Genomic DNA, 14604 nt, shown 5'->3' on the forward strand with positions numbered 1-14604 from the left:
CTCCCCACTTCAGGCCTATGGATTCCTTGTTGGACAGTCCGGGAATATATATATATATATATATATATATATACACGGGGCCTTCATTGTCACCAGAGAGTGCGAGCTCTGTGCACTTATACTCTAGTTATGGTGCGCATTACTCCTGTTCCTATGATCTGTCCACAGTATACAGTATGCGGTGGTGTTACAATGAGTGCTGAACTGGTCCATGCCTGGTTCATTCCCTTCGCTGATCCCAACATTACAATGCTGACTTTCTTTTCCTCTAGTGCTGCACTGATTATTATTAACACATTGATTATAGTAATTATACTGAGCTCCGGATCATTAATTTGTGTGTTCTAGCTAACAATGTATCATTTCCCAATGTTCACAGAACCTTGCTGCTGCTGCTGTTAACCAGCCTATGGCACAGCACTGATATACAGATGTAGCCATGCTCATCTTTGCGTGATGCGTACGCGACTAGTGTGCCTGTGACTAGCATACTCAAGTCCATAGGAATTAATAAAGTGATTTCTGTCTGCGAATAGTCGCAGCCTGGCGTGCCGTGCAGCGAGCTATGATGCAGCATGCCGCATCGAAGCAAAACTGTACATGGCTACATCTGTACCTACTAAACAAGATATACATAGGTCATGCAAGGCTCTGTACACCGGTTTATCGCTTAAATAACCTTTGCTCTACAACTTGTTGGCAGCATCCTACGGCTGGCAGCACTGGTGAACCTGCTCAGGATGATGTGTTCGGGCCCGGCCCGCAAAACTACTCCACCCTTGTCCACAAAGACAATGCTACTGATAGTGGGAAAAAGGTAGGCATATATTTCTCCCATGTTCTCTCTCCTTATGTCCCTTGTATCCTTCAAACGTGATTAGATATAGAAACTTAAGCTGATGAACTACAAGTCACAGGCTGTGATGACGCAGACTGACACTGTATATTAGAACAACAACATGAAAGCTGCAAGTTGGGGACAGCTATAAATAACTGCTCTTACCACTTTTAATGTAACTAAACTTAATTTACAGATGCATATGAGCAATGGGCAAATGAGCCAACCATCAAGGTCACAGGGCAGCTACAGCCAGCACCATCCACACCCTGCGCAGCCAGCTGTGGTAAGGCAGTCTCCATTATAGATGACACCACATTCCTATACTGCTAGCAGTAGAACTGTATTCATAAATATGCTTCCTTGTGTTCCCACACCAGCCAATGACCTGTCACAGCCTCAGAGCACATGTATCTTAATTTGTTAAGCATTGGTAAGCTGCATTAGAGGACAATCCGCATTGGTCAACTGCGATAGTGGATAGTCTGCATTGGTCAGCTGCGCTAGTGGATAGTCTGCATAGGTCAGCTGCATTTCCATTGGCCCGCTATGCCTTTGGATAATCCAAATAGGTCAGCTATGCCAGAGGACAGTCTGCATTGGTCAGCTGCGCTAGTGGATAAATCTGCATTGGTCAGCTGCATTTCCATTGTTATGCTATACTATTGGATAATCCACATTGGTAAGCTATACTAGTGGACAGTCTGCATTGGTCAGCTGCACTAGTGGATAGTCTGCATTGGTCAGCTGCTCTAGTGGTCAGCTGCTCTAGTGGACAGCCTGCAGTGGTCAGCTGCTCTAGTGGACAGCCTGCAGTGGTCAGCTGCTCTAGTGGACAGCCTGCAGTGGTCAGCTGCTCTAGTGGACTGCCTGCATTGGTCAGCTGTTCTAGTGGACAGCCTGCATTGGTCAGCTGCTCTAGTGGACAGCCTGCATTGGTCAGCTGCTCTAGTGGACAGCCTGCATTGGTCAGCTGCTCTAGTGGACAGTCTGCATTGGTCAGCTGCTCTAGTGGACAGTCTGCATTGGTCAGCTGCTTTAGTGGACAACCCGCATTAGTTAAGGCCATTAATCAATTTCTCTTCTAATGCTAGATCCGAGTAAGACTGGTGAAGGATCCTGAGCTGGGCTTTAGTATATCAGGAGGCGTTGGTGGTAGAGGAAATCCCTTCAGACCTGGTGATGATGTAAGTATTTCTCTGATATTTCTCACTTCATTCTGCTAACTGAAGACATATCTGCATTAAGCAGCTTCTTTTGTGGGACAGTCCCCAGCCAGTAAAGTTTGTTTAAATGTTTTGTTGTGTTCTTGAAGGTTTTGTCCTTCCATTATTTATAGTGATATCTGTTCTATTCCATTCAGCCAAAGCCGCTGTTGACCATTCAAGTTACGTTTACACAGGGTCCTTATTACCCATCTGTCTTCTCTTCTGCCCTTGGCATACAGTGGGGCAAAAAAGAATTTGGACAGTCACCGAGTGTGCAAGTTGACCCACTTAAAAAGATGATAGAGGTCTGTAATTTCTTTTTCATCCACTAGGGGTCACTGGAGTACTCTTGGGATATGGACGGCTTAGCAGAAACAAAGGCACTGAATATTTAAATTTAGAACTCTCCACCCCTCCATATCCCCGAGTACCTCAGTGTAGTACCTCAGTGTTTTTTCTGTGCTCACAGCACTAACAAGGCTTGTGTGGAGTTCCCACACTTTGTGGAAGATTTTATTAATTTTTCATTTTTACTTTTACATTTTACTTTTTTCACTTAGCACATCCCTTCCCAGTTTCTGGAAAAACATGGGTCCGGGATAGTGCCGCTGCACGGACAGCACATGGCGTGTCGGTCCTCACAAAGAGCACCCTCACAGCCACAGGCAGCCCACTGTCTCCTGCAACAGCTGGACGGAGCTTACAGATAGAAGCCCCGTCGCAGCCATGACCTGAAGAGCTGGACGGAGCTTACAAATAGAAGCCCCGTCGCAGCCATGACCGGAAGAGCTCGGAGCTTACAGTTAGAAGCCCGTCGCAGGCCTCCCTACAACAAGGTATGCTGGGGAAACGGGGCGGTCAGCGCAGGCTGCCGCCCCGCTTTGTGGGGTCAGTGTTGTAATGCCGCCGCTCATACAGCCGCCCGCCCCAGCCGCTCCGTCCGGCCGCCCCAGCACCGTCCGGCCGCCCCAGACGCTCCGTCAGTGCTGTATTGGTGCCAGCGCTGAGAGGGGGAGAACCGCCGCAGCTCGGCTAGCGACGCCGGAAGCCGCTACGCGCCGCTCCGGCCAGCCGACCTCCGCTGCTCGGCAAGAAGTGTCCCTCGCCTCCCTGCAAAGACTTCCCGGCGCTCCCCGCTGAGACACAGCGCTACAGGGAGTACAGGGGGAAGGGGGGGGGGAATCTGGCTGATTACAGCGCGGCTACAAGGGAATGTAAAGGGCTGCCATACCTATATAAACAGCAGGCAGAGTTAATGTATAATAGGCTATTGAGCCTATATTAATACTGGAGGCATGTATTGTAAACTGCCTGTGATTTTCCCTGTGTAATAGACTATTGAGCCTATATTAACACTAGAGCATGTATTGTGGCCTGCCTGTGATTATCACTGTATAATAGGCTATTGAGCCTATATTAACACTGTAGCAATTGTAACCTGTCCTGTGATTATCAGTGTAAGCATGGCATGGGGGCCATTTTAACCATGCTTCCTGTTTCTTCCAGTTTGTAATTCCAGAACATTCCTGCCCTACATCTCTACTCCACCGGAGGCGCAGGGGTGTTAGTGGGAATTTTGGTTCAGGTTTCACATAGGCTGAACTGCATTTCGGCCATAAATAGATAGATATATATTACACACCTTAAGTAATAATTTTACTGAGTCGTGCAAGTGTCTGTCCTTTGGCTATTGTGTTGTCTGTCTGCATAAGGAGTAAGGCTCCAGCACAGACTAAAAATACTTTTAAACAATGTCTGGACATAAATCTACCACATGTTCAGTATGTTTTGTAGGTTTCCACTCCGGAAGCCGGTTCATTCCCAGATCCTATGTTAAGCATTGGCAATTCAAATTGACTCCGCTCGACAGGAGTGGTAAGATCGGAGTCTCGGAAGTTACTCCGCCAGCTTGAACGGAGGAGTCTCAGCCTTTCCAAAGGTCCAACTTCACTTTGGATACCAGGGGGTTAATTTAACTGGTCTTATAATTTAAACATTTTCTTCTATGTTGCAGTCTGACAATTCTATGTCAAACCTCACAGCGCTAAATACGAGTGAGGAGGGCACATTAGACAGTCAGATAGTGCGGGTTTTGACAACCATACATTGCTAATGACCAGTGAGTCAGTCTCTGAAATTTACAGAGACTAAGGAGCCTCTAACATCTAATCCGTCGTATTTACTAAACGACAGATCTTCAATGGGTTCTTATTTAGGATATCTTACTAAGATTTAAGGCTATTTACCCGTTTCCACACAGTGACATCTAAATTGGAGAATCCGCCATTGGTGAATTCGTCTGTGTCAAACCTTATAAAGACCCAAGATACATTTGGGTCACTAGGGCGCTCTGTGTATGGAAACAATGACGATCACGTTATACTTATCGTTAATAAGAAGCTGCTGAGTATCTCTGTACAGCGTCTGCTGCCGCCTGTTACCTCGCTTCTCGTTTTTCATCGTCGCTAGTTTCAGCACGACAAGGCCAGAAGTTGTTTGGTCCTAAATTTGACAAATGCATATTTCAGGGAAAAGTCTAGCCATTGCCTCCTCCGGTATCAAGACGGAAATACTCTGGTCCGGCGTTTAAAGCCTTTAGACTTCAGTCTTTTCAAGGCTGTGGTACAAAAACAGTCACGCCTTGTAACGCCAGGGCGCTAAAGTCACAACAAGCCAGTGGCTTGACGGGCTCTCAGCCCATCTCGAATTTCCAATTGTGGTAGCGCCTTTACACGTTACATTTGCCGGGTTTCCAGCCATCCACTCATGGATGTATCCGCTATTTAGGGTTAAAAGACAGGACTGCCTCTGTCGGACGAAATAAGGCGTTTTGGCAGGTTGCCATTCAGTCTCTGCTGGTTTCAGCAGTTTTTAATTCCAGGCCTGGTACACCAACAAAGTCAGGGTTATTATTCCCGTCTGTTTGTGGTACCGAAGCCGGAGGGCTCCGTCGCAGTCTCAATCAGCAAGTCACTTACTACAGATTGAAAATAGATTTTCTGCGGTTAGTATTTGCATATTTGGAGCCACAAGATTGCATGATTGCGCTTGATCTCCAGGATGCGTACTTACACATTCCGGTTTGGTCACCTCATCACAGGTTCTTGCGTTTTGCAATACGCCATTAACCGTTTCAGGTTCTACCGTTTGGCCTCTTGTCAGCGCCACGGGTATTCACCAAAGTGATGTTTGTGATGATAGCTCATCTCAGATCCCTGGCAGTGACAATCGTTCATACTTAGACGATCTGCTCATAAGAGCTCCGTCTCAACAGATGCTCCTCCGACTTGCGCTGCTAACGTACACCACGGTTGCAGTGTCAAGTTCAAAAACAATCGCATCTAATTCCGTCTCAACGACTTCAATTCCTAGGTATGATTCCAGATACGGTAAATCAAAGAATTTACCTACTACACCAGAAAGAACAGATTATACGCCATCTGGTACAATTAGTGCTCAAGCCACGCACACTATCGGTACATTTGTGTATTCGCCTATTAGGAACAATGATGGGCTTTCGAATCGCTTCAGTTCGGAGGTTTTCACTCGCGTCCATTTCAACAGCAGTAGTCGCCCTCACATAGGCAGATTTCCCACAGGGAAGCGAGGGTGTCTCTACTCTGGGCGAGAGTCTCAGAGGTTGGGGAGTTGTAGTTTAAAATGGTCAGCGACAGGGTTTCTAAACGGATCACGACAGATTGCTGTCTATAAATGTCCTGGAACTCCGTGCAATTTACATTGCACTACATGCTTCGCTCTCAGACTGTCCAAGTGCAGTCAGACAACGCGACGGCAGTCGCATACACCACAACCAGGGAGGAACGAGAAGCCGCATGGCAATGCGGGAAGTAGCTCGAATCCTCAATTGCCCAGAATACCACAAGGTGATATTGTCGACTGGGTTCATTCCGGGAGTGGACATCTGCTAGACAGATGATCTCAGTCGTCGGGATTTTCATCCAGGAGACTGGGCATTAAATCCAGAGGTGTTTCACATGTTGGTCCACAGGTGGGGTTACCCTCAGGTGGACATGATGCCATCTCGCCACAATTACAAACGCCCAGTATGTGTCCAGAACGACAGATCCCAAGGGCAGTGGCGGTGGATGCTCTCACAATCGCGTGGCCGTACAGCCTCGTGTATCTGTTTCCACCGTTTTCCGCTGCTCTCTCCGTTGCTAAAACGGATCATAAGAGAGTCCGTCACAGTCATACTAGTGATATCTCATGGGTCTCGGAGAGTTTGGTTCTCGAATCTCCGAGGACTACTCGCAGACGATCCTTGGCCGCTCATACTACGTCCAACCCGTTACAACAGGGGCCGTTCTTTTACCCCTATTTAGCGCGGCTGCGGTTGACAGGGTGGTTGTTGAGACCGCCCTCTTAAGAAGAGAGGGCATTACAGTATCGGTTATACCAACCATGTTACGAGCTAGGAAGCCGGTTACGGCAGCTCATTATTACAGAATTTGGCGTGCCTATATAGGTTGGTGTGAAGCTCGGAAGTTTCCGACATCATCTTTCAAGTTACCCGTATTCTGTTATTTTTACAGACGGGGTTGGATGGAGGACTGCGTTTATCTACACTGAAGGTGCAGGTATCTGTGTTGTCAATTTATTTTCAAAGACGATTGGCTCTATTGCCGTCGGTACACACCTTTCTGCAGGGTGTCGTCAGAGTACAGCCTCCATTTATCCCACCTACAGCGCCATGGGACTTGAATCTGGGTTCAGATTTCTTACAGTCTTCATATTTTGAACCCTTACAGCAAGTGGATATTAAGTTTCTCACTTGGAAAACGTTTTTTTTTTTTTTTTTTTCTTCTAGCCTTAGCTTCGGCAAGGCGTTTTTCAAATTTGGGTGCCTTGTCATGCAAGCCACCGTATTTGGTATTTCCTGATGACAGAGCAGAACTTCGGACGAATCACGATTTCTTACCAAAGCTAGTGTCATTTTTTCACATCAATCAACCAATAGTGGTTCCTGTGTTGACAGCACATTCTAGAATTCTGAATGTGGTACGCGCATTACGCGTTTATATGTTCCGAACGTCTACGGTTCGTAATGCGGATACGTTGTTTGTTCTCTATGATGCTGCCAAGTGGGGTGGGTCAGCTTCTCAGCAGACCTTATCCAGATGGATAAAACTGACTATACGTCAGGCTTACCTTAAGGCTAGGTTACAGTCGCCTACATCAGTAATAGCTCATCCCACAGGTTCTGTGGGAACGTCATGGCCAGCTGGTCGTGGAGCTTCTACGACGCAGCTTGACCGTGCGGCTACATGGTCTTCAGTGCACACGTTTGTGCGCTTTTACAAGTTTGATACGTTTGCGGCATCTAGCTTTGGCCGCCTAGTGTTACAGGTGTCAAACAGCTCTCCCGCCCACGGGGGAAGCTTTGGTACGTCCCAAGAGTACTCCAGTGACCCCTAGTGGATGAAAAAGAAAATAGGATTTTGGTACTTACCAGGTAAATCCTTTTCTTTGAATCCATAGGGGGCACTGGACGCCCACCCAGAGCAGTTTTACCTGGGTTGTATTAAGCTCAGGGGATCTTATGGTAACACATTTTCACCGACTGGTTCAAATTATAAGGTTCTATCGGTTATGGTGTCAACTGTTTCGTTGTCAGTAACGTTATGTGTCAACTTTGTTGTTGTCCGTTAGGTTATAGGAATTCTCCATTGTCAACCTCTCTATAGTTCCTGTTCGGCTCAGTAAAAAACACTGAGGTACTCGGGGATATGGAGGGGTGGAGAGTTCTAAATTTAAATATTCAGTGCCTTTGTTTCTGCTAAGCCGTCCATATCCCAAGAGTACTCCAGTGCCCCCTATGGATTCAAAGAAAAGGATTTACCTGGTAAGTACCAAAATCCTATTTTCCATCATAGGTACACTTCAGCTGTGAGAGACAGAATCTGAAAAAAAAAACTAGTAAATCACATTGTATGATTTTTAAACAATTTATTTGTATATTCTTGTGGAAAATAAATATTTGGACAATCAAAAAGTTTAACTCAATACTTTATAATATAATCTCGGTTGGCAATTACAGAGGTCAAACGTTTCCTGTAGTTCTTGACCATGTTTTCACTCACTGTAGCAGGTATTTTAGCCCACTCTTCCATGCAGATCTTCTCTAGATCTGTCATGTTTTGGGGCTGTCGCCAGGCAACACGGACTTTCAACTCCCTACACAGATTTTCTATTGGGTTGAGGTCTGGAGACTGGCTAGGCCACTCCAGGACCTTGAAATGCTTCTTACGGAGCCACTCCTTAATTGCCCGGGCGGTGTGTTTGGGGTCATTGTCATGCTGGAAGATCCAGCCATGTTCCATCTTCAATGCTCTTACTGAGGTAGGAGGTTTTTGCCCAAAATCTCACGATACATGGCCCCATTCATCCTCTCCTTAATACGGATCAGTCATCCTGTCCCCTTTGCAGAAAAGCATCCCCAAAGCATGATGTTTCCACCCCCATGCTTCACAGTGGGTATTGTGTTCTTGGGATGCCATTCATCATTCTTCTCCCTCCAAACACGGCGAGTGGAGTTTATACCAAAAAGTTTGATTTTGCTCTCATCTGACCACATTACATTCTCCCAATCCTCCTCTGGATCATCCAGATGGTCACTGGCAAACTTTAGACAGGCCTGGACATGTGCTGGCTTAAGCAGGGGGGACCTTTCGGGCGCTGCAGGATTTCAATCCATGACGACGTAGTGTGTTACTAATGGTAACTGTGGTCCCAGCTCTCTTGAGATCACTGACCAGGTCCCCCCATGTAGTACTGGGCTGATTTCTCACCATTCTCAAGATCATTGATACCCCACGAGGTGAGATTTTGCATGGAGCCCCAGGTCGAGGAAGACTGTCAGTGATCTTGTATATCTTCAATTTTTTAATAATTGCGCCAACATTTGATCTCTTCTCACCAAGCTGTTTGCCTATTGTTGAGTAGCTCATCCCAGCCTTGTGCATCTCTACAATTTTGTCCCTGGTGTCATTAGACAGCTCTCTGGTCTTGGCCATGGTGGAGAGGTAGCGGTCTGACTGTTTGAGGGTGTGGACAGGTGTCTTTTATACAGATAACCAGTACAAACAGGTGCCATTAATACAGCTAACGAGTGGAGGATAGAAGAGCTTCTTAAAGAAGAAGTAACAGGTCTGTGAAAGCCAGAAATCTTGCTGCTTGGTAGGTGTCCAAATATTTATTTTCCACAAGAATATACAAGTAAATTGTTTAGAAATCATTCAATGTGATTTCCTGGTTTTTTTTTTTCAGATTCTGTCACAGTTGAAGTGTACCTATGATGGAAATTACAGACCTCTCTCATCTTTTTAAGTGGGTCAACTTGCACAATCGGTGGCTGTCCAAATACTTTTTTGCCCCACTGTATGTGTGATTGACCTCTCAGCACTTGAAAATATTAAAGGAAAGCAGAAATCCTCTCAGCTTCCAGCACGTACTGGGCAGGGAATATTATCATCTCCAGCTCTGAAATAACATCTGGAAAGTCATATCGTCATACAAAATATGGTATCCGGTCTCTAGGTCAACAGTGTCTAGGTTGACCACTATTGGTTGACAGTAAGTAGGTCGACAGGGTCTCTAGGTCGACATGTTCTAGGTCAACAGGTCGACATGAGTTTGTCACATTTTTTTTCTCTTTTTGAACTTTTTCATACTTAACAATCCACACAGACTGCAATTGGGAATAGTAACCTTCGCGAGCCATGCAAGGGGACACAGTGCACTAATTGGGGTTCCCGGTCACTGTACAGAGAAACCGACACAAAACCCCCCCAAAAAAACATGTTGACTTTTTGACCTGTCAACCTAGACCATGTTGACCTACAGACCCTGTTGACCTAGTTACCGTCGACCCTCCATACCACACCCCACAAAATATATAGAGCTCTTTTTCTGTGCCTCAGCAGTGTGAAGATTCCTAGTCTCACAGTGGTTGCTGCAGCAGTCTGGGCTCTGCGCATCAGACAAGCCATGTGCATGTAATCTGGCCTCCTCCAGGTGTACCTCGTATAATACACATGACCTGACTGATGCAATTAGGCATACAATGTAGAGATAATGAGAACGCAGCAGATGCCAGGCATAATATTGTCAGCATCCGAGGTAGGAGGCAGCTTGTTTACTTTTGAAGTCTGCATCAGATTGAAGAAGTGCGCTCACAGTGAGATTGCTGGCATGGGAGTAGGGAGGAAGGATTCAGATGCCTGGTGATTGTGCACAGATGACAGACCGTTACGACTGTGTGGGCTTGGGGTATCCGGATCCTAAGTTGAAAGTCAATTAGTCGACCATTAATGGTAGACATGGACAAAATGTTGACGTGTCAATTGTTGACAGAGGAAAAGTTCGACATTACTTTTTATTTTTTTACTTTTTTTATACTTTACGATCCACGTGGACTATAATTGGGAATAGTAACCTTGCCCGAAGCATGGCGAGCGGAGGCGGTGCACTAATTGGGGTTCCTGGACACTTTACAGAGTAAACGACACAATTATTTGGAAAATATTTCATGTTGAGCTTTGCCTGTGTCGACCTTTTTGTCATATCAACCTTTTTTTTGGGTGTCAACCTTTTCCAGGCCAACTTAGACAGCCATATCTAGCGTGGGTTGGTAATGTCTGGAGTTGATTACACTAGGCATTTGGAGATGGTTGCTGAGGTGGGGATGTGCTGTGGCTGAGTGTGTGATGTTAGGGATTGGTGCTGGTCTGTGTGATATGATTGGGTGCTTGGTGTAAACTCTGTCATTATTGCTCTGCATCTTCTGCATTTTCTTTTTGTCTTTATTTTTTGTTAGTGCAGAAAAGCAAATGTCTGACTTTTTGTAAGCACATTACTGTCAGAGATGGTGAATTGGTCTGTACACAGTATCCTATAAACAAATGCGAGGGCGATTTTGCTTCGCCCTGCACCATGCCAGATTGCTGGTACACACTAGACTAGTTAATGAACAACATCTCGTCCCGTCCATCATTACATTGCATGGAGCTGCATACGACATCATCTGATTGGCTGTGCAGCACGCCCAAAGAGACAGTGACGCTTATGACCCACTGGAGCACACAATCTTGCGTTCACACTTGGCGATATGCACGATTTGTCATTCCAAGTAGGGCGAATCATGCCGATGTCCCTCTAGTGTGTATCCACCCGTATAGTTACAAGCAGATTGCATTACCGATTTGGACAGTATAGAGCAGGACTGTCCAGATGCTTTTCTTGGTGTGCTGTATTCATAAAAAAAAGTCTTTGACTTGAGGTCCAAAACATTTTGTTCATAAGCCAGGGATTATTCAACCTCTTCCATATCACGGCACACTGAGCATGATGCTAAAATTGTCAAGGCACACCATTGAGTATTAATATTGTATTGCCCCTGTTTGAGAAGAAGTAAATAGCTTTCTCTTTCATCCACTAGGGGACACTGGAGTCCTATACAATAGGGGTGTGAAGCTTGCAACCGGAGGTGTGGCACAATCTAAAATTAGCATTGTCTGCACAGCCGGTTCCTCCCCCTTCACATCCCTCCTCCCTCAGTTTGGAAAATTGTGCCAAGGAGGTACAAGCAAGAAGGGAGCTCCTGCTCCATGAAGTTTTGTTTATGTATTTATTTATTTATTTTTATTCCTTTATGACTGGCCCAATCCCTCCTAACTAAAGGGAGGGTGCAGGTCTTAAAAGACAAGACGGGAGGGGGCGTGGCCTAGCTGGAGAAGAGAGCAGACGTGCTTCTGCTGCACTCCTCTCTCCTGCTTTAAAAAATCCCTTTAGCTTCCTCCCTGGTTCGTTGCAGCCCATCTCCAGGGGCTCCCCTCTCCACCTGCAGAACCCCTGTGCCCGGCAGTGACCGCCGCGGAGCCGGGGAGCTGTTTTCACAGCTCCCGCAGGTTGCGGCCTAAGACCATCCGGAAGCCGGGGACTCGCGTACTCCCGGCGCCCGCGTTCTGAGCTCCACAGCGGAGTCGCGGCGCCGGAAAGAGACGCAGACCTCACCGGAGCCCCTGGAGCCATCAAGACCACTCTCCTGACCCCCAGGGAGGATACCCTGCGGGGCAACAGGCCGTGAGGACGCCTGGCAGTGGGGGAAGGTCGGGACAAGGACACCAGGGAGGTGTGGCGGCCATCTTGGTTTCCACAGAGAAAGCTGCTTCAAGCTGCAGAAATTACTGTGATTAGCTTTCCCAGCCAGCCTGCTCTCCTGGGTGGCAGCTACTGCTCTCTCATCCCTCTCCTGCCTGTTGACTCCTGGATCCTACAACAGAGAAGTGCCTGGAGGGAAGCATACCACATTTATCCAGCTCTGTCTCATAGCATTTAACGTATAGCGCTGCTGGACCCGAGATGTGTGCCTGACCGCTCACCCCTCTCTCCCGGCTGGGAGCCTGCCATCTGGGCCCCGCAGAATGGAGATGACCCTCTGCCTGGTCATGTGTGATATCGCTCTTCTGATGTAACGCAGATCACCTGCCCGCCACCACCCGTGTTTTTTATGCTTACCTAAATTTCCGTTATATATTCTGTGAGATCCTGAGTTTCTTTATTATCTTCATTCCGTCTGCGGAACCTCACTCCATTGGAATGCCTCCTAAAAAGGTCAAAGGGGTGCTGCCCCCCAGAGTATCTTTTCCGCCTCAGAAAATGGCACCTGCCGCCTCTTCTCTACGGAAGTCCCCGGCTGCCGCTTCTCCGCAAGATGCCCCCTGCAGCCATGCCTCCCTGCTGGGGTTTGACCTTGATTCTGATGCACCTCTCACAGTCAAAACTCTGTACCAGGCCCTCTCAGCATTTAAATCTGAGTTGACTCAGGACCTCACAGCAGCTCTTCGGGAGGTTAAGACGGAGCTGCACGCTATAGGAGACAGTACGGACCATCTAGAGAGGAAAGTAGAGGAATTGGTCTCGTCTCATAATGACCTCATAACGGCCCACGACCAGCAGCAAAGTGACCTTGAAGCGTTTAAACTCAAGATTGCGGATATAGAGGACAGATCCCGGCGTAATAATATTAAGATCCGAGGCATCCCCGACTCCGTGCAGAATTCCGAGTTGGAAAATTACGCTACCGTCCTGTTCCAGAAGCTTCTGCCTAGAGCCGACGCTAGAGAGCTGCTTATTGACAGGATTCATAGACTGCCTAAACCACGCTCAGTTGCCCCCTCGCTCTCGAGAGATACACTCCTGAGGGTGCATTTCTTTACAATCAAAGAACGCATCCTGAAAGCGGCCAGGGAGGTGGGCGACTCCGACTGGGATGTTCTTGGCGGTTTACAACTGTTCCCGGACTTCTCCGCTCTAACCTTGGCCAAACGACGAGCATTTCTTCCCGTCACTTTGCACTTCGCGACCAAGACATCACGTACAGATGGGGTTTTCCGGTGAAGCTCGTCATCTCGTATGAAAATAAGTCTTACACAGTGACTTCATTGGAGACTGGAGTCAAATTACTGGCGGAGTGGGATATCTCTGTTACACTACCTCCTGGATCCAAGAAACAGCCCACCATCCGCTCGGAATGGGTCACCGCCTGACGCTGATACATCCAGCTTGGTTCAAGTTGAACTGTCTCCGGTACCGATATCACAGAATGGACTTAGCCATTGTCCTTGTTGGGGTCACATGAGTTGCCCTGCGTGCTGTTGTGATAATGGTGTCCTAGCCTTTCATGTTATATCTGAGTTTATTTATATCTGTTTTTTTTTTATTTTTCATGTGCTCTCATGTGTATTGTTGGTAGGCATATTTGCTTCTGCTTACTCTTATTTTTTCTGTTCAGTTTCATGGGTGGTGGCGCTAGGCCACATGTTCCCCCCTGGTAATATACTACTGCATTTTTTTTACCTTCCTTGCAGTAGTTATGCCGACCCGATATACTGGGTCGTTTTGTTTTTTTCCTTCCCTCTCACCTCCCTGTAACCGCTCCCCACCCCCTGTTTTATGATGTAGGTACTCGCTGCTCGAGACAATTCTATTTTTGTATGTGTCAAGGCCCTTCACCTCGCACAATGTACATTAGCTTGCTCCGATGGTTCAGGTAATATCTATGAATGTCAAGGTGCTGAACTCCCCCAATAAGCGTAGGCTGGCTTTGGGTTATTTTACTAGGAATAAAGCTGATATTGTTACCCTGCAGGAGACACACTTTTCATCTGTAGCACCCCCTATTTTTAAAGATCGTAGATTTCCTCTAGGTTAATTTGCTAATGGCCCTTTTAAGAGTAACGGTGTGGCCATATTATTTAGGGACTCCATCTCCTTCATTTTGCACTCTCAGATAGCTGATAAAAAACGGCCGGTATCTTATACTGAGCGGCCTTTTAAACGACAAGCCGGTCACTCTGGTCTCGGCATATGCCCCGAACTCAAACCAAGTTGCTTTTATCCGAAAGTTATGTGTAACTATTCAGAAGATTCGTACGGGCTCCCTTTTGCGCTCGAGGGATTTTAATTTAGTTCTTGACCCTAAACTGGACAGGTCTCCTAGGACCTCTCCCTCCACTTCAGTCTCCCCCAACGCCCCCT

General features: G+C 46.9%; 1 protein-coding gene across 9 annotated transcripts in view; it reads left to right on the forward strand.

Moving 5' to 3' along the window:
• ERBIN (erbb2 interacting protein) overlaps positions 1–14604 on the forward strand; it is a 369988-nt gene that overhangs the window by 334949 nt on the left and 20435 nt on the right. For 8 of the 9 annotated variants that reach the window (XM_063963251.1, XM_063963271.1, XM_063963257.1 and 5 more), the window contains 3 exons: positions 704–817; positions 1035–1124; positions 1933–2025. In XM_063963251.1, coding sequence (XP_063819321.1) covers positions 704–817; positions 1035–1124; positions 1933–2025 — 297 coding nt within the window. The remainder of the gene's footprint in view (positions 1–703; positions 818–1034; positions 1125–1932; positions 2026–14604) is intronic. The other variant, XM_063963289.1, reaches the window with a different exon arrangement.

Source organism: Pseudophryne corroboree, chromosome 1 (genome assembly GCF_028390025.1).
Source record: "Pseudophryne corroboree isolate aPseCor3 chromosome 1, aPseCor3.hap2, whole genome shotgun sequence".
NCBI lineage: Eukaryota > Metazoa > Chordata > Amphibia > Anura > Myobatrachidae > Pseudophryne > Pseudophryne corroboree.